The 18,513-nt window shown below is 41.3% G+C and overlaps 3 protein-coding genes across 6 annotated transcripts in view; 1 reads left to right on the top strand and 2 right to left on the bottom strand.

Annotated features, from left to right (window-relative positions):
* LOC109958823 (MKL/myocardin-like protein 1) overlaps positions 1 to 7,560 on the bottom strand; it is a 38,072-nt gene extending 30,512 nt beyond the window's left edge. The window contains exons 1-2 of the mRNA XM_020597749.1: positions 7,465 to 7,560; positions 2,484 to 2,659 (exon numbers count right to left, since the gene is read on the bottom strand). Coding sequence (XP_020453405.1) covers positions 2,484 to 2,622 — 139 coding nt within the window. The 5' untranslated portion in view covers positions 2,623 to 2,659; positions 7,465 to 7,560. The remainder of the gene's footprint in view (positions 1 to 2,483; positions 2,660 to 7,464) is intronic.
* A 752-nt stretch (positions 7,561 to 8,312) lies between these two features.
* On the top strand, positions 8,313 to 11,557 carry ccdc97 (coiled-coil domain containing 97). The gene is made up of 7 exons (XM_020597791.1): positions 8,313 to 8,729; positions 8,852 to 9,028; positions 9,283 to 9,442; positions 9,698 to 9,786; positions 9,859 to 10,048; positions 10,155 to 10,278; positions 11,025 to 11,557. Exons 1-7 carry the CDS (start codon positions 8,583 to 8,585, stop codon positions 11,158 to 11,160), a joined length of 1,023 nt encoding a protein of 340 aa, XP_020453447.1. The 5' UTR covers positions 8,313 to 8,582; the 3' UTR covers positions 11,161 to 11,557.
* A 503-nt stretch (positions 11,558 to 12,060) lies between these two features.
* LOC109958848 (uncharacterized) overlaps positions 12,061 to 18,513 on the bottom strand; it is an 8,235-nt gene continuing 1,782 nt past the window's right edge. The window contains exons 2-13 of one of the 4 annotated variants that reach the window (XM_020597788.1): positions 17,229 to 17,459; positions 17,019 to 17,081; positions 16,780 to 16,913; positions 16,644 to 16,697; positions 16,513 to 16,555; positions 16,141 to 16,371; positions 15,967 to 16,034; positions 14,581 to 14,620; positions 14,016 to 14,411; positions 13,758 to 13,910; positions 13,524 to 13,644; positions 12,061 to 13,435 (exon numbers count right to left, since the gene is read on the bottom strand). In XM_020597788.1, coding sequence (XP_020453444.1) covers positions 13,225 to 13,435; positions 13,524 to 13,644; positions 13,758 to 13,910; positions 14,016 to 14,411; positions 14,581 to 14,620; positions 15,967 to 16,034; positions 16,141 to 16,371; positions 16,513 to 16,555; positions 16,644 to 16,697; positions 16,780 to 16,913; positions 17,019 to 17,081; positions 17,229 to 17,451 — 1,737 coding nt within the window. In that variant the 5' untranslated portion in view covers positions 17,452 to 17,459 and the 3' untranslated portion in view covers positions 12,061 to 13,224. Of the gene's footprint in view, positions 13,436 to 13,523; positions 13,645 to 13,757; positions 13,911 to 14,015; positions 14,412 to 14,580; positions 14,621 to 15,966; positions 16,035 to 16,140; positions 16,372 to 16,512; positions 16,556 to 16,643; positions 16,698 to 16,779; positions 16,914 to 17,018; positions 17,082 to 17,228; positions 17,460 to 18,513 lie in introns of those variants that run through there. The other 3 variants (XM_020597787.1, XM_020597789.1, XR_002274733.1) reach the window with 3 other exon arrangements.

The raw sequence follows: 18,513 nt of genomic DNA, 5'->3' as shown, positions 1-18,513 counted from the left end.
CGCTGTTCTTGCTGCGGCTGGTTTAAATAGCAGGACCAGCTGGCCACGTCGCTATATCCAAAGCCTCTTTATTTGTGCACACTGGGTCTAGGGTTGCAAACACCTTACACACAGACGCACACTGCCACACAGAGAAAGGTTATATAGGGCTCATTAATGAGATTTGAAGGTTGAGTCCATCAGGTGTTTGTTTTTTTTTTTTTGTCCATGGAATCACAGACACTATCTTTGTTACAGTTTGTATTGGCCACACAGTGGCGACATATATAGCTTTTTAAAAAAGAGGATGTACAGTGTACTGCTAACTGGTACAGTCATATGCCCACATATTTCAGATTACTGTGCACATACTGTAGCAGATACTGACACCACACATCTGAAACAAATATATCTTTACTGTATTCTCCTGAGCAGGAGAGAAATATATTTTCCTTACTGATAAAACTTTATCCATTTAGTGGACAACGGTTTAGATGAGACACTGTGTCATATCTCCATGCACAGTAAACCAAATATTTACTTTTACCCCATCGTTTACTTTCATTGGCCAAAGGCTCATGAACCAACATTTCTACTGAAATGAAAAAAGTGAAAGAAAACAGAACTATAAATATCACAATGACTCTTGCATCTTGCTCATTTGTAGCCACCTAACATGGGGTTATTTTCAATTCTGAATGCCAATACAGTACATAAGTAAAGCCAGACATAATATTTAAATATGCATTTTTTTGCTTTCACTAAATTTTTTATCTGTATTTTAGATGCACATAAGCAAGACACCAGCTAAAACTGAGGAAAAAGCAACAGCTGCTATTGTTTTAAGCTGATTAACATGTAGGCTAAGTTACAGTAAACACCTCAGACAAATATATAAACACTGTACATATTAGATGTGCCACTACTATATGCAACAATCAGACACATCCATATTCTGCAGCTGCAAAGCAAGACAATGGACGGAAACATCTCATACCAGCTGCAGTGACGAGCTGAAGTCAGACGCCAAAACAATTCCCTAAATCCTACACACAGGGACTTTAAAGAACTTTAAGGCCCAACGCTGTCATTCTATCAGCCTCAGCAGTTTGACCACTGTTTGCAACTGAAGTCCATAAAACTTTAGTTTTGGATAGCATGCTCTGTCTGGCTATAAAAAGCTGTATATATCTTTATAGGCAAGGAAAAATGTATGTTAACTAGGCGAAATGCACGTGAAACACACTGTCATCCGATTGGCTAGACCGTGTCACAAACTTGCATTGTTATTGGAGAAAAGCTCCAAAACAAGTAACAATCCCCCACTGAACACATGAAGGTATAATCAGGAAAATGTATTTAAATTATATCATTTAAATTGCAGCATTTTACTTCTGTGGTTTAATGAGGTGGAGCTAATTTTTAACTTTGCATGGAAGTGAAACTAATTATTCCCATTATGGATTTTTTCTGCTAATTATACTCCTGATTAATTGACTGATTGTTCATTGGCCTTCATCATTACCCAGAACCCAAAGTAAAACTTTCACAGTACTTGTTTTGTCTAACAGTCCAACCATCAAAATGGTTCAAAATAAAATTATTTCAAGGAAAAGCAAGAAATTCTATCACTTGTGAAAAACTATGCTGTTGTGTTTTTGCACAGTGACTTGCATGATTACTGAAATCCTGTTCAGTTGTCGCAGTTACAGAAGCGTACTGCATTCAAAGGAAAAAAAATTCAAGCATCTTATCTCAGAATTATGATTTACTATCTCATAATTATGAGAACGTGATCGCAATGCACTTCCATATATAGTCAACTAATAAATTGACCCTGTTTCAGCTCTACTTTGGGCAGTTTAATTTATAGTAAAGTATTATACTTTATAAACTCTTCATATACTTTGTATTCGAACATGCAAAGCAACTGAAGCTGTCAAACAAATGTAGTGGAGTTAAATGTACAATAGTTCCCTTTAAAATGTAAAGTAGAAAGTAGAAAAAGAAAATACTGAAGTACTAATACCTCAAATCTGTACTTAGGGTTTAGTCAAGTTGAAGGTAATTTGTTATTTAACCATAATTTTAAGAAGTGCACTTCAGTGTTTACAATATTTTGTCTGTGTGTGTAGAAGTCACTTGCTGTTTACAGTGAGGTAATGCAAATGGAGACGTAATATGTCTGAAATGTAAACTATCTCAGACAGCTGCTCTGACACCGTTCCTCTCCTTCTAAGAACATTTACTTCACACTTGTACTTTACCGTTTCATGAAATACAAATACACTCCGCTCATGTTTACTGGAAGAAACTGGCTTATTTGCACGTTCCTCCTTAGTAACTTACAACAACCTAGTTGTCGATATGAATTTTTCTGCTCCTAAGATTTGGTAAAGTAGTAAACTGTGTGCCACTTCATTCCATTTGAGGGGTACCTTTACCAAATGTGCTTTATTTGCTACAGTAAAAGCAGTTCTATGAACTTCCTGAGTGCCACTCACTGCTCCTCCTCTTTGTGATCGGCAGCAGGTTGTGGCCGGGTTGCAGAGTCAACCCCTGCAGCTCATTAACCACAGCTTCACTCTGGGGGCTGGGAATCGATGCATCTGAACGTGGCCTGTCTCCAAACTTGGTCTCCATGGCAACCAGGGAGTCAGAGTGAGGCTTGCAGACAAATCTGAGAAACAATGAACACAAGTGTCAAGGCTCAATGTACCATGAACAGTAACAAACACTGTGCTTGTGTTATCTCATATCAGTTAGTTCTGCCTCTCTCATCTAAATGCTCTGTCGCTGTGTCAGCTCTCCCTACACACACACACATACTTTACAGCTCTAGACTCATCCCATCCATCGTTCTCTCTCTGAGGGAGTCACTCCGAGTTATAGGAGTCTGAAGACAGAACGGAGGTAACAGAGCCCTCATCACAAACGGAGAGCGCTGCTGAAGCGGCGGGGCCAGTGAAAACACCACTGCAAAGCTCTCTATGGCAAGACGTTACATAATCAACCGTTGGCTACACAGAAAAGAAAGGTAACCACCAATGGCCAGACACACACACACAGGCATCCAGTGCAGCCATGCACATGAAAGTAAGGCCAGACGCTGGCATTAACTCTTTAAGGTAACATAGCTAAAAACATAATATTCTAATCAATAAATTGAAATGACAAGAAAAAGTACTGAAGCAGGAGATTCCACTGTTCCAAATGTTGTTGGTATGCTGAAGCATTGCCCTTGACTGGAAGTAAGGGGCCAAACACTGAGAAGCAGCCACATACCATTGTCCCTCTCCCACTAAACTTCACAGCTGGCACAGTGCAGTCAGGCAGGTAATGTTCTCTCGGTATCCGCCAAACCCAGACTCACCCATCCGACCGCCAAACAGAGAAGTGTGGTTTGTTGCTCCACAGAGCACATTTCCACAGTCCGGTGGCGGTGTGATTTACAGCACTCCATCCGACGCTTGGCATTGGACTTGGTGTTGTGAGGCTGGCCTGCAGCTGCTTGGCCACAGAAACCCATTCCATGAAGTTCCTGTCTCACAGTTTTTTACATTAAGTGGGAGTTTGGAACTCTTCAGCTATGGAAGCAGAGCGTTGGTGACTTTTACACACCATGCACCTTAACAGTCGGTGACCCTGCTCTGTGACTTTAGCTGGCCTTCCGCTTCGTGGCTGAGCTGCTGTTGTTCCTAGATGCTTCCACTTTCCAGTAATACCTCATACAGTTGACCGTGGAATATCCAGCACAGATGAAATTTCACTAACCATCTTACTGCAAAGGTTTCATCCTACCACAGTACCATGCTTGAACTCACTGAGCTTTTCAGAACGACACATTTTGTTTCACAAATGCTTGTAAATCAAGACTGCATGGCTTGGTGCTTAATTTTATACACCTGTGGCAACGGGTCTGATTAAAACACCTGAATTCAATAACTAATAATAACTTTTGTCCATAGAGTTTATCTGCAAGTGGAAGAAAAATCACTCCACTTTCAACTGGCCACATACAGGTTGTCACTACTACTGTAGTAGTGGTGAAGTCTAATAAGAATGTACAAGTATTTATTATGTGATGTTACACTGATAACTTGTGTCAGTGTTTATTCGCCAACTCTGTTCATCTGTGGAAAGTAAAAGGATCATGTGTGTTTCATCAGATAAGCCACTGCCTGATGTTTGTCTGTTGGACTCCAGGGACCTGTCCTGTGCACTTTCCCACTGTGAGCCTCTCTCTAGTAGCCAAAGCAAAAACAGTCACAGGCACATGGTACTGCCAAAACAGTGTACTAAATCAGAACAGAATACCATATCAGACAACTACATGGAACTCATGTTGTGTTCACGTCTCCAACGTGTCATTAGTTTAGGGGAAAAACACAAAACCAGCTAGCTGCTGAGCTAGCTGAGAAATGACTATTTATTATTGTAAAAATACAGCTAATGTTTCTCATTTTCTAACTGATGTTTGACTATTTGTGCTAAAAGCCTGTGTCATATAAAGTCAAAGCTGAAACTACAAATTCATCTGACATCTCAGCCTGTGGTGGTCGGAGCAGCACTGCACAGGTTTGACATAGTTAAATGGTTTATCACAAGAACAATTTCTGACCATTTCAGTGTTTTAGAGACTAACTGACAGTCAGGCACAGTTAAAAAACTATTTTTAAAAAATCCAATTTTGCCTTCAGGATGTGTGTTGACATGGCAGCCTGTCCCAGGCCCTGACTCCTCTGGGGACAGCGGAGTCTGCTGGTCCTCCTCCTCTGCTGCTGCTCTCTTTGCCTCACAGTTACACTGCTGCTTAGAAGCAGTGGCCACTATGGCTCACGCCAGGCTGACTGAAAAACTCAGGTATGCTAAAGCTGGCGAGTGTTGTGCTTTTTACTGTGGCTGCAGACACCACGTCTCTTCCTGGAACACGCTGAACACAGAGATTAATGGAGGTTACAACCAGTCTTTCAGTGTTTACAGGCAGCAGTTCAAGCTCACAGACACTTGATCCAGGGAAGAGCCACAAACGCCAGGTCCACTATGGCTCTGCCCTTAGCTCCACTGGATCCTGTTGAGCGTTCTGTTTACACACACTGCCTTCTCCTTGCTAGCTGACGTCCATGGATTTTGTCAACTGTAACGACAAATTTCATCAGCTGTACCTGGTTAGCATTGCTAATGCTAACTCTAAACCCCTGTCATTTGGTTGAAAACTCTGTGTTTTCAGGTTTCCAATAGATTCATTCTAAAATGTAAAAGCTGCAATGCTAAATCTATGTGTGGGTGAGAAAATAAAAGAAAATCCTGAACAAATCAGGATGAAAAAAATGCAAGGTTTCCTGATTAACCTCCTGCTTAATGGACATAATGAGGGAAGCTGTTTTGGAAGCATGATGCTTCCTCCCTCCAGCAGAGGAACAATTAAGCTGCTCTGGAGACAAAGCACTAAAAGGTCTGTGTTGTTCAATGTGTGCTAGTTTTTCTTGTCATTTGTCACATAAAGACATAAAGCAGCATCCTCACCACCGGCGAAGGATCCATTTAGAAAGGACAGGAAGAAAATACAGAAGCAACACAGTGTCGTGCAGGGACGAGCTAGTGAGCCCAAGTATTGTATTTTAAATAAAGTATACGTGTTCTTCATTCTAACCTTTGGTTGGTTTGAAGTAGAGAAAAACATACTCTGATGTTCACATTTTCAGACAGTAGGTTTGACTTTTATAGGAGAAAGGGGTTTGAGGAGGTTTGGCAGCTATAACACCATCTACTGTATCAGCATGAACTACTGCAGCACTTCACTCGCAGAGGATGTCCCGGTCCTGAACAGGTATGTTTGTAACATAACCTGCAACTCCACATAATAATATAGTTATTATTACCTAAACCAAGGTCTGTTCTTAATACAGCACCATGCATACCACTTCAAAATGGGCCTGCTGGGCCCTTTTCTGTGCTTAAACTATGACAGGACAGTGGCTGTCTGGGAGTGTGATTTAGCAGATGATCGACTAAGGAGCTGATACGTTTTTGGACCGAGATGAAATTGCAGTAACAGACGGTTGTAGATGTGTGAACTGAAGTGTGAATGAGTCTGCCTATTACACCACTCACTCCTCTGGGAATTTTCCCTGACTTACCACAAAAAAATTATATTTGGCAATTTGCTAGAGCACTGCTCATAAATACAATTACAATAAATACAAAACAATTTTCTGAATTGCAGATAAGGTCAGGACAGGAACTGGGCCAGCCTGTCTCAGCCCATTAGCCCAGTGAATACTCTTGTCTACAACACGGCGGGGCTAATGATCCTAATTAGAAGCTAAAGCTCCAGTGCTTTTTTTTCCCCTTTCATCAAAAGCAGCTCCTACATAAATGTGGCCACAGCACAAACATGTGCCTGATTTCATAGTTACTAAGCAAACAGACAAAGATTCATCATAAAGACCAGTCATCTACTGGAGAAGAGGCAGTATGCAGGAGGACACGAGGGGGGACACTGGCTTCATTTATCTCCAGAATATCCCAGTGCATTTGTGTTGGAATGTAAACACTGTATTGAGTGCAGGCTAATCAAACACTTGTCCATGTGTCGACTCAAGGAAGAAACACTGGACTGGCTCTCTACAGCTACGTCAGAGGCAAAGAAATAAGTCCACAAGCCAAACATGAACATTCATCAAGAACTAAGGAACCTTAAACTAGTTCATAATCACAGTACATACCAGGTCTTTATCTCCTGTTAAACAAGTTCCCAAGGAACCTCCATCCCACACTACAACCAACAGGAAAGATGGGATTAACACGTGCACAGGTACACACACAGTTTATGTACTGTACATAACATCTAAACTGTGGGTTTAACATTTATCCTCCTGTTTTCAAATGAGAAAAAGTCTCTGTGGAAACAGGTGGAGCATCTGAAATCCAGAAAAAACAACCTGAATAAAAACACTTCAACATAAAAGTTCTGTGTGTATATATGTACTGCATTTTGAAGTTATAGAACTGAGTTGTTGTAGTAACCAACACTGTGCTGGGTCTATACTGTGATTAAAATCTGGTGTTAAAGGAGGCAAACAGATAATGATGGAAAAACTGTGAGAGACTGCTTAATCAGAGTTTGGAACAAACTATCATATTTATAAAAATACAGACCCATTGTTCTTTAATTTTGTTTACTAAAACTAGACAAAAACTATGGTGATGAACATATTTATCAAGAACAAAATTAAATACAAGTTTAAAACATATATTGCTCTAACAGAACCACAGCCATTTCCACAAAAGCCAAATACATTAAAAATCTCATCCATGCCTGGTGCAAGTGTTCAGCAGTAACATTATGTCTGTGCACAGGCAGCTGTCAGGGTGAGTCTACTTGTGGTCCACACACATGAACAACATGCTACAGTTCAGTCAGTGCACCGGGGTTACATGCAACACACAGCGCAGTCAGCTGGACCCTGTGTTAACACCTACCATGGTGCTATCTTTGTCCCTGTGTGGCCCCACGTTACTGTCCATTTCTAACAGATACAACCGAGCAAAGTTTCTGGCTGGTCCGGGGCTGACAAGTTTGTGCGACACACTTTGTAAAGTCAACCGTGATGAGAAGAACATTTCCTGTTACACATTTCAAAATACAACTTTTCTTGACCATGTTAGAAGCAAATTTTCAGAGTAATAGCAAAATTGCTTTGAAAGAAAGGTCACCTCTGCTAACATACTGTGTCTCTGTGTTACACAGCATCTTAAAATAGTCCACCACCGACATTAAGCAAAAAAATATAACTTCCGGTCAACTCACAATTTATCAAATGATGAGGTAAAAGAGGCCACACATATTTTAAAGTGATAAAGTGGCTCCACCCGGCTGCCGACCTGTTCATTTCCTGTGACACTCATCTGCATCTTTACAACAAACCTAGATAAATATGTAACATTGTTTGGCAGCACTATCAGCACTGATGCAGTAAGAAGATGTGGAAGAAACAATGCTGTGTTGTAAATAAAACTATGTCTACATATAGTCTACATATGGGCTACTCAAATACATGTTTGAGGTTGACCTACTTGTAGGCTATGTAACTGGAGCAATTCCCAATTTAACATACTTTATTCTTCTATTTCACTACATATATTTGACTCCTTTAGCCACAAATCTACAGATCATTAGACTGTTAATAATAATATATTAATATAATAATAATAATCTTTATTATGTAACTTTTTATGATCAAGAATCAACCACCAGAGGGCGACAAAGTTATGCTTCGGCCTCGGTGACAACGCGGAACCAATGTTTTGGTCAAAGAGAAGGGGATCAATAATAACGACGGAACAATATGGTGGCAAAACATTTAGCAAAACAAGGGAAAGGTAAAACGTGTATTAAACTGTAATTAACTAACTTTTAGGTGAATGCTCGCATTTCACAGGGAATATCCACCCGCTCGTTCCCGTGTTTATGACAATGTATTCAGTACAGAAACAGTCAACATCATCTGAAGACGGACATTAACCTTTGATAGCTGAATTACTGTTAGCATAACTGTTTATTAAGAGCCACTAGAAACACATTAGGACGCTGAATATTAATGATAATGTGGGGAGAGATAGAACCTTATGTTAAACCGCAACCGAGTCCGCATGAGAATGAAGATAAGAACAAAATACCAGAAGAACCAGTGAGATGCGAATGTTACCGCCCCGCAGCTGTCGAGCAGCCACATCAAGACACCCAGGTGAGATGAGCAGCAGCAGCATGTTAGCTCCATTTCATAACTGCAAATCAGCCCGCTGCACTTTTAGTTACTACAGCATTTATTCCTCTGCTTTGCCGATTGTGGTTCTGCTTATCGTGCAGTACGTGAGCCAGGCCGAGTCCAGTTGTGTAAATGCCATGATAGAAGCCATAGCAACGAGCGGAAGTCTAGTGAAAAGCCAGCAGATAGGAGAAGCTGAACTGACCCCAAACGAGCGCAGAGAGGAGCTCCTGCACCAGTACAGGAGCAGGCCACTGGTGTTCCTGGAGAGGTACCATGTAGGTGTTCATAACGTGTATGGTTTTATTTAAGTCAAGCAAAGATAGTATATTCACTGTCCTGTATTTTCATGGAGCTAAATAAATAAATTATGCCCTTACACTTAAGAGTACAACTGCCTTCTTCAGTCTAAGAAATTAACCATGGTTTTGTGATATTTACATGTGAATTTGTTACAATAAAGGGGTAATAAGATAAGCAAATGATATCTAGATGTTTGTGTTAAACACTACCTACTCTCCTGCCCCTGTAGGCCTGCCTCAAGCCCCAGCACCTGTCAGCGTTTGCCCACGTCAGCTCAGACCCACGGGCCCAACACTACAGCAAAGTGGTACAGAGACGAGCCACAGGATGTACCAACAGGACCAGGATCAGAAACCAGCGCTATGCTGCCCTCAGGGCCCTGCAGAAGGGTTCGGGCTCTGTTTATCAACAGCAGCAGCAACACAGCTTTCCATTTACCCTGATTATATTAATATGTAACATTTTTCCACTAGTGGCGTCATGTAGATAAATTTGGTTTTACTTGGCGAGGTTTCAGTTATCCACTGGTGAGAAATCTGCCACCACCCCAGCGATCTGTAATCTGTGTGCTGTGTACTGTACCTGATGCAGTGTATTATCTGTGTGTTCTTACCTGTGTTCTTCTGCTGTACTTCCTGTCCTAGAGGGCCAATATTTCAGTGAGGAAGAGATGCGGATGCGGGAGCCGCTGCTGTATGAACAATATATTGGCCAGTACCTGACTGATGAGGAGGTGAGTTTTATTTTATATTTTACAGTTCTGTTTTAGGCACGTTTTTCTTTACATGTTTCATCCATGGTTTAGGTGCTGGAGCGTTCCCAGGAAGCCATGTTGGACGGTTCGCAGGGGGGAGCGGGGGCACCAGCCGGAGCCACAGGAGGACTCGCTCACCTGCTCCTTAACTCCTACCAGGAGCGTCTCATCCAGACTCGTCTGCAGGAGGAGCAGGAGAGAGAGGAGTGCGCACAGGAGGAGGAGGAGGAGGAAGACAATGGTGAGAGGGGATTGCAAGTGGCACTGGAGTTATAAAAGACTGCTGCTGCTGCTTTCACCTGTGCACTTTTGGTCAGTATGTGACTCCCTCTGTGTTCATACTGTAGATAATGGAGTCCAGCAGAAGGACTGGGAGCCAACTGCAGAGGAGAAGACTCTGCTGAGGGAGGAGTTCATCAGTCAGATGCACCAGAGCTTCCTAGATGGCAAAGATAAAGATTTCAACTACAGGTCAGCCACTCCACTACTAAGTGGGAGTTCAGTGGGGGGAAAGGCTGGCTCTGCATTCAGCAGACATAACAAGGCATCCAAGGCAGCTTAAGCCCCTTTTCCATCATTGGTACCAGCTCAACACGACTCAGCTCCACTTGCTTTTGGTACCAGCTGCTTCGTTTCCCACTGCAGATAGTCTGCAGTTTGTAGCTGGTTGACAGCAACGCTGCATCACACTGCTGTGATGTCATCAGCAACCGACACAGTAATAGTGCAGGACATCGAAGGTATGCTGTTCTTGATTCTCAGTATGTGGCTGTTTGTCACAGCAAAGAGATTTCATTTCGGAAGCAAGACAAAAGGCAGCTGAAACAAACAGAAAGTTTGGGAAATACTTTGGAGTTCAGACGAGGTGACTGGTAGCTCAGAGGCGACGCAAGAGGGTCAAGTTACGTGATTTCTCTGACCAGTCAAGGACCTGCAGTGTTTACATGTCATCGTTTGGTATCGCATCTGCTCACTTGGAACCTCGACGGAGGTGATACCAAAAATAGTACCAGGTACCATCCCCAACATCTGACTGATGGAAACACAAATAAGTTGAGTTGAGTTGAGCTGGTACCAGGCGCCGGAAAAGGGGCTTTAAAGTGGCCTGTGATGGATGAATCATTTGTAGGTCACGTCCTCCTGTGTAACACTAGAAATAAAAATATCCACCCAATCCTGATCCAAGTGTGAACTCTAAGCGTTTGTGTCTGTTACAGCGAGGTGGATGAGAACCCAGACTATGACAACTTGGACATCGTCAGCAGAGACGCAGAAGATAAATACTTTGATGAAGATGATGAGGAAGAGGATGATGATGTGGAAAAGGATGAAGAAGAAAATATGACAGAATAGTAGCTGTAGAAGTACAGTAACAACTGACTAACACCCAGTCCTCTGGCTGAACTGTAAATGTACAACATATGTGTTCTATTTTTTAATGTTACACTTAAATGAAAAAAACAACTGGTAGTAAATATTGTTTGTGGGTCTTTTGCAATTTGAGAAATTCATTGGCTGCTCACAGCAGATGGATTCAGAGTGCAACTCTGCCACACCTCACCTGGCTTTCTCCCCCAGCCTGGAGACACAATGGGACATGTGCTGTCTTGTCATGGCACTGCCACACTCGAAGTACAAGAACCTGAGGCAACAGGCTTTACACGGCATGTTTATTGCTGTTTTTGCTGTGATTTAGTTTAAAAGGCACAAATAGACCAGTAGAGGTCACTGAGGGGTTTCTTTTCATCTTGCACAAATAAAATGCATTTGTTTCAACTTTGAGATATCAGCGCCAACTCAATCAGGACATTTCACTTAACAAAAGTAAAGTTTTGACTGATACACATGATAGTTTTGCTGCTTTTATCTTTAGCTTTTAGGTTAATGTAACAGCTTTTCAAGAGATTTCTGCCAAAAACCTAAAATGTTTTACTATGATGTCTAACAGACAAACTCAATAGAAAAATCACCTCACAAACCATCAGCAGCTACGGTCTCTGGTTGGTTCTTCATATCTGTCCTTGCCATGTTAGACAACATTGTAGCTCTTATTACCAAAACCAGATGATCAGTAAAGTCTCCTCATGAATGCATGACTCAGTTAACTATGCTTACATCGTCAAATTCCAACTTCTTTGGCGTTTGGTTTTCATTTGGGTTCTTTTGAACTTTACACACAAGCTGAGCACTGACAGTGGTACAATAAAGTTTGGGCACCGCTGTGCAGATGATGCATTTAATTTATTTTTAAAGTAAAAAATGATATGTTTAAAACTAATGGTGATCAGATCGCTCTGCCTTCCCCTGAGGGGTGGGCCAGACTGAGGAGGAAATGATGACAAAGTCCTCAACTGGTTTGACTGGATTTTACCAATGTTGCGTTTATTTTGCACGGTGAGTGTGAGGATACCAGGTCACACACCTGCAAGATGGCAAAGAAAAAGTTCCAGACTTGTTTCCACTGAGGTTCATGGTAAAAAAACAGTATTTATACAAGAGTACTACAAATAAAAACGACATAACTGACTCCATATCAGAGTCATCAACATCTAAAAATGCATTTTCATTACCAACAAATTAATTGCACATAGATATGGCTGAACGTGTGACAGAAGCAACGCTCCTAAAATGGCCTGAACAAATTTAGTGACACCCTTAGAAACTGATCAGTCGGCTGTAGTGATGTTTTAAACATACTATTGTGTTCAGTTCATATCACAGATGTCTTCAGTCTTGTAATCAGTCATTTGCATGGAGAAAACCGTGCTGTTTGGCATCACCGTGTGCACCACACCAAACATGAATCGGGGTGCAAACGAGTTCAGTAACAGTTTGAAGCAGAAAACGAATCAAGTAGAACTTCAAAAACAAGCTGAGCCCTGAGGTCCAACAGTGACCAGTCACTCCCACACCTTCTGAAAGAAAGGCCCCGTGGGAAAAGATCCAGGAGGAGCCCGCTTTGAAAAGAGAAACAAAAGAACCAAATGGAGTTTGATAAAATGCAACGAGCCTCTGGGAGAACATCCAGATGACACAGCATGAGAGCTGCTTGGCCAGAGCCACTCCGCCTCGGCCACAGCTCATAGTCCTCCAACAGGAGAATCAGCCGCAATATAATCTAAGACTGACAGAAAAGGTTTCTTTCTTGAGTGGAGGGATTCTAACACTTCCAGCCACACTGTGACAAAGTGGGTGAGGACACTCCACTTGTCCCTAATACAAGTCGTGTATATGTCTTTTTTGTTTAGTGATTTTGTTTTTGCATGGGTACTTTGCTTGTATTTGTTTAAAATAAATTATCGATTTGAGAAACCTGACGTATTTTTCAAGTCTGTCTCCTACATTCTTGGTCGCTGGGATCCAACCTACTACACACACCCTGTAGCCGCAACAGTAACCGTAGGCCTGGTGTCAGCTTTACAATGTGTCTCCAGGGAAACGATGACATTTTCTTCGTTCATGTATTTTCAGAGTGTAATATTCTTCTTGCAGTTTTAATACCTTCAACTGCATTTTTATTTTCTCTTTTTTCAGCTGGTCTAGGTCCATTGTATCCAGGTCAGTGGTAGCAGAGGACGGATTCTCTGGGTAACGAGTTCTGCCTGAGACTCCTGCTGTTAGAGGAAACCTGTGGAAAGAAAACTCTTTCATCACTGTGCATAGACATGAAATCACACTTCACTGCTCATCCAAATAATGTGCTTGTTAGACCTCACCTGGTCTGAGGTGTCGTCACTTGGGATTGTGCTGCATGATGGCCAGATGTGGTGGCATCTGTCTGCCCTGGATTCTCATATTTACACTCAACAAGCTCACTCGACGGTATAGTGGAAAGCTCTGAAAAGTTGGTAGAAAACTTGCAATGAAATTTTAATTGTGTTTTTGGTCTTTCCCAAACAAACAAAAAACAACAAAATATGCAATTACTTCTGGTTTTCTGAACAACTCACTTGTTTCCTCTGTCCTTTCAGTCTTGATATGTATGGGTTCTCTGACGGAGACACCTCCAGTGTTTACAGTTACAAAAGTCTCACTGCTGCCTTCATGCTGCTCCGTTCCACACTGCCCTGTTTGCAGCTCTGCATCTTTCTCCTCCCAGTCACCTTTCCAGGAGGTAGTCAGATAAATTATAAATATTAAAACAAATCATCTAAATCTTAAGCCATCCCACCACCAATGTAACTGGTAAATCTTACTTTGATGCTAACCTACTATGTCACTGCCAACATCCGTGTCTGTCCCTGAGAGTAACATCTGGGGGAAGGCGCTGGGCTTGGCAGTGTGGTTGCTCATTCTCCCAGAGTCTTCAGTTTTATGTACAGTATCAGGTTCGATGTCTGAGGACGAGGTAGCTGGTGCAGACGGAGACCTTGATGAATCTCTTTGGTCAGTTTCAGTTCCTCCCTGTCTGTCTTTTCTTTCATTTCTTTGAATGAACTCAGCTTTGTTTTCTTCTGTAACACCTCCAGTGGTGGGTGGGCCTGACATCTGTGAGGGATCCACGTGTGCGTCTGCTGTGATGGAGAGGTCACTCGGTGCCAGACCGCTGTGTTCGCTCTCCTCTTCACTCTGTGCTTCCTCATCCGACAGCTTACTCAAATTGTCTGTTCACAAAAAGCTGAGGTTACACAACAGAATCACTTGCATTGCAGCAAAGTAAAACCAATAATGTGCAATTCATTCTCTTGACTCTCAGTCAGACTGATTGTATCCCTTATACACTATAAACGTTAGTTTGCCCAGGTGGGACAATTATTACAGTAACGTACAAACCTACTAGATGCTCCATGTAGTTGGACTGATTAGTCTTGACCTGAAACAGAGCACAGAGTCAAAAGAGTAGGAGGACTATAACAGCTCGTCTGTGTAGCCGACTCTGTTTTATTTGCTCCTAAAAACCCGTGAGCCTCTCAGCGTCAGCTCATCAATGGAGCAGCTGACACTGGGAGGCTCACGTCTAGCAGCTTATAAAATACTCACATCCTGCACATCTTCATTTCATCCATTTATTGTAACTAACGCCGTAAAAACAGCGGATACAGATGACCCGCTGCGATTGTCAACATAATGACGGTCAATAGAAAGTAAGACTCCCTGTTCCGCTTGGCTCTAAATTAAACAAACAGTAACATCAAAGTCTTTTTTAAGTGTGCTACACAAATAATGGTTTGTATTTGTAGCAGGTAATGTTTATGTTGTGTGGAGAAAAATGTGGAAATTATATGAAATCATGTAGAAATCAAGTGTAATTGTAATCAAAAGATGCTTTTCATGTCTGATAGTGGGGAGAAGTGAGCTACATGTTAATCTTGACGTTAGCCTGGTTTATAAGCAGATAATCTCAGTCCCATCCTGGAAAAACATCATTTTAATCAGTTTCATGGCTCATACAGTTTCTTTTCAGTTAAGCAAAGATGGAACGATGCCGTCTCTCTGGCTTTGCCTGTGAAAGTTAAGCATGAATATATTATTGAAAGTTATTATTATTAATGTATTATTGAAAATATCTATGTAAACTTACTTGAAATTGTTTAAATAATACATTCCTGAAGTCGACCCACTTTGACACAGAGCCAGAGCGACATCATTTCCTGTCGCCATCCTTTCTTAACTGAAAAGAAACTGTATGATCTTGGAAACTGATTAAAATGAGATTTTTTTTTTCTTGACTAAACCGGATTATTTTCGATTCCGCATCATTAGAAGAGTCTAAGAGGATTCAGAAAACGTCTTCAGAATGTAGGTGAGTGTTAGGAAACGCTGGTGTGGGGTTAAAACATTCAGCAAATCACAATTCTGAAAGCTCACGGAAAGTTAGCTCTGGCACTCGAGTGCATGTAATACATGAGAGCCACAAGCTGGGGCTATGTTGACGTGAGTGTTCAGTGTTTCTGTCTGGCTGGTGTCTGAGTACGACAGAGGGAGTGCAAGAGGGAGCGTTCTGTACACAAGGACGCTATCTCTGCTTACACTTTGATAGTAGGATTAAAAGCAGGGAGTGCTCGTTTTACTTTGCTCTCTGCCTGCAGACCTTTAACTTCCTGAATGCACTGAGCCATTTTGTGAAAGCGTTATTAAATACCACTAAGGCAGTCAATAAGGCACAATTAAATGTGCCAAAGAATGGAAGAACTACTCCACGGTTTTTCTCCATCTTACCTCTGGAAGCCGTTCAAGGATAACTTGTAGTTCCATCATCAGGATATTTTTCTCAGGTGCCTCCAGTTCTGAAAGAAGAAGAGTGATACTCATAAATCCACAAACAGATGCTCAGTAGCTTAACATGCCAACATTCATTTTAATAATGGTGACGATTCCTGTGGGAAGCATCACCTTCAGAATCACTGTTGTTATCAGCAGACATGTCCTCGTCTTCCAGTTCTCCCTTTCCAGTTTTATCCTCTTCTTTATCCTTGTCGGTTTTTGAGTCTACACCTTCTCCTCCATTTTCAGCCCCTCCCCTTTCTTCCTCTCCCTCTAGTACCAGTTCATCACTGTTTGGAAGCCAGTTATCATCTTTGGCATCATCTTCCTCAGTCTCTTCTTCAGATTCTATTTCTGACCCTTTGACAGGGATATAAAATAACGCATACAGTTGAAGAAACTGTTATTTGCTGCTTAATACCAAATGAATAATATTAAGTTTGCTTAATGTTTTAATCCCATTTCTGGTTTGAGTTGCAGCTACAAAAGGTGCAGACAAACCTCGAGAGGAGCTCTCCGATTCCTGATCTGATAGCGAGATTATCTTCAGATGGAGGAGAGAAAAAAAATCTTATGACACAGAAAATTGCATAAATGTGTTTTAAAAGCTCAATATCACATTCTCACATTACCTTTTTAAACTGTCGTCTTCCCTTTTTAAACCCCTTAGTGGTTAATAACCCTTTCTGTGATGATGGCAAAAAGATAAGGAAGTTCTTTAGTTGGTTATTGTGAGTTTCTAAAATAAAGAAAACAAAAAAACCTTACCTCAAACCAGTACTGTAGGGGTTTATCTTGAAGAAAAATACTAGCTTTCCATTTTCTATTAGCATATTTGCCACCAAAATCCTCAAAGGCAGGAGGAGAGTACCAGCAGTCCTCACTCTTAATGCAAGGCTCACCTAAACTCAGCGTCCACACACAACCAGTTGGATACGACAGTGGAAAAGATGTTTACATCTTTGTGATTTATGAAGTAAACTAAACAAGTATTAGTGTTCACTTACCTCTGTCCAGCTTTTCCTTATCCATGACACCCGTTTTGTTTCCACAGGTTACAGGCAAGAGTCCTGCACAAAGTGACAGAAATGTTCCTGCAAGTGTTGCATAGACAATGTTCTGCAGAGGACTCAGTCTAACTTGTAACACAGCAGCATTACAAGGACATGTTATTTTAAAAGGACAGCTGAGCGTATTACATGGCTCTAAAGACTCACTATTATCTTGTATCCACTGACTCTGGCTAGATGAGCCCAGTTGCTGATCATCTTCTTCTTCTTTTTCTTCTTCCTCCTCCTCATCACTGTTGTCATTATTGTCATAGTCAATATATTTGACTCTCCTTCTTTTCCTTGGGCTTTTCCTCGTGTACTGGTCTTCTTCTTCTTCTACTTTAGATTTTTTATTAAAGGGTCTTAATTGAATCCTTATCCTCTTCATTTGGTCTTCTTTCCAAAAAAAAAAAAAGTTATTAAAAAGAATTATCAGACTAGCCTTTAGCTAACAAGCTTTCAATTCCTCTTTTTCAGACCCATTGTTATATGCTGCTAGTTCACGCTTATGTTTTTAAGAGACGTGTATCCGCCTCCAGTGTAAACACTGCTGCTACACATGTGAACCAATGTGCATAACAACAACAAACAATGCCATATGTGCCACAGTCCAATTGCACAACTTCCCCAAAAAGCCGCTCGGTTATAATATGTTCCTTTCAGTCTGGCTTTATCATAAGATTCCCAGAAAATGTCTTTCATATATATTTTCCTAATTATAGTTAAAAGGTTTTCTGTTGAAATTGTTTGTGAAACCTAATTTTAAAAATAAGAAAATCTTACATGGGGTTCAGAAAACAGCACTGGACATAGAAATGAGCAAATAAAAATAACGCTATACAATAACTACTACATCAGAATTAGACAACAACAACAAACTGAATGTAGTATTAGTCATTTCGTGTCCAGGGGCCTATTTCAAGAAGGCGGTTTTGTCGAAACTCAGAGTTTGTTAACCCCGAAATGAGGGCAACTCGGAGTTTTCGGTTTCAGAAACGGAGGTAACTTAAACCCGTGAAGCGGGGTAAGTTAAACCCGTTTCACAAAGAGAGGTAATCTAAACTCAGAGTCAGTTACTACGGCAACTTACTCTGTGAACCTAACCTGCTGGGGAGCAGGTTTTGTTCGGGAAACTCAGAGTTTCCTCCGGGTCTCCGCCCCTTTTTAAAGTGAAAGGTGTTTAATACCTCATTTAATCTTTCAGTACATTCATAGATTGCACACGTTTCCGTCACGCAGAGACCAAAATGGCGTGTCCATTCATAGAGGATCCTGTAGATGAGGATTCGCAGGGAATTGCATTTACGTCGGGAGAGGATATTGAGGCTGTTAGGTACTTTCTTAGTTAGATAGATATTGATTAGAGATCTGTTGTATTAGAAGATGTTAGTGTAGCCAGGATGTCTTCCTCAGGCTGTTAAATGCAAGGTTAGTTAAAGCAGAGAAAGGC

The sequence above is a fragment of the Monopterus albus genome, unplaced genomic scaffold (assembly GCF_001952655.1).
Source record: "Monopterus albus unplaced genomic scaffold, M_albus_1.0 scaffold35.1, whole genome shotgun sequence".
NCBI lineage: Eukaryota > Metazoa > Chordata > Actinopteri > Synbranchiformes > Synbranchidae > Monopterus > Monopterus albus.
The sequence above is the reverse complement of the archived record's forward strand: the minus strand, read 5'-3'. Positions and strand labels throughout refer to the sequence as shown.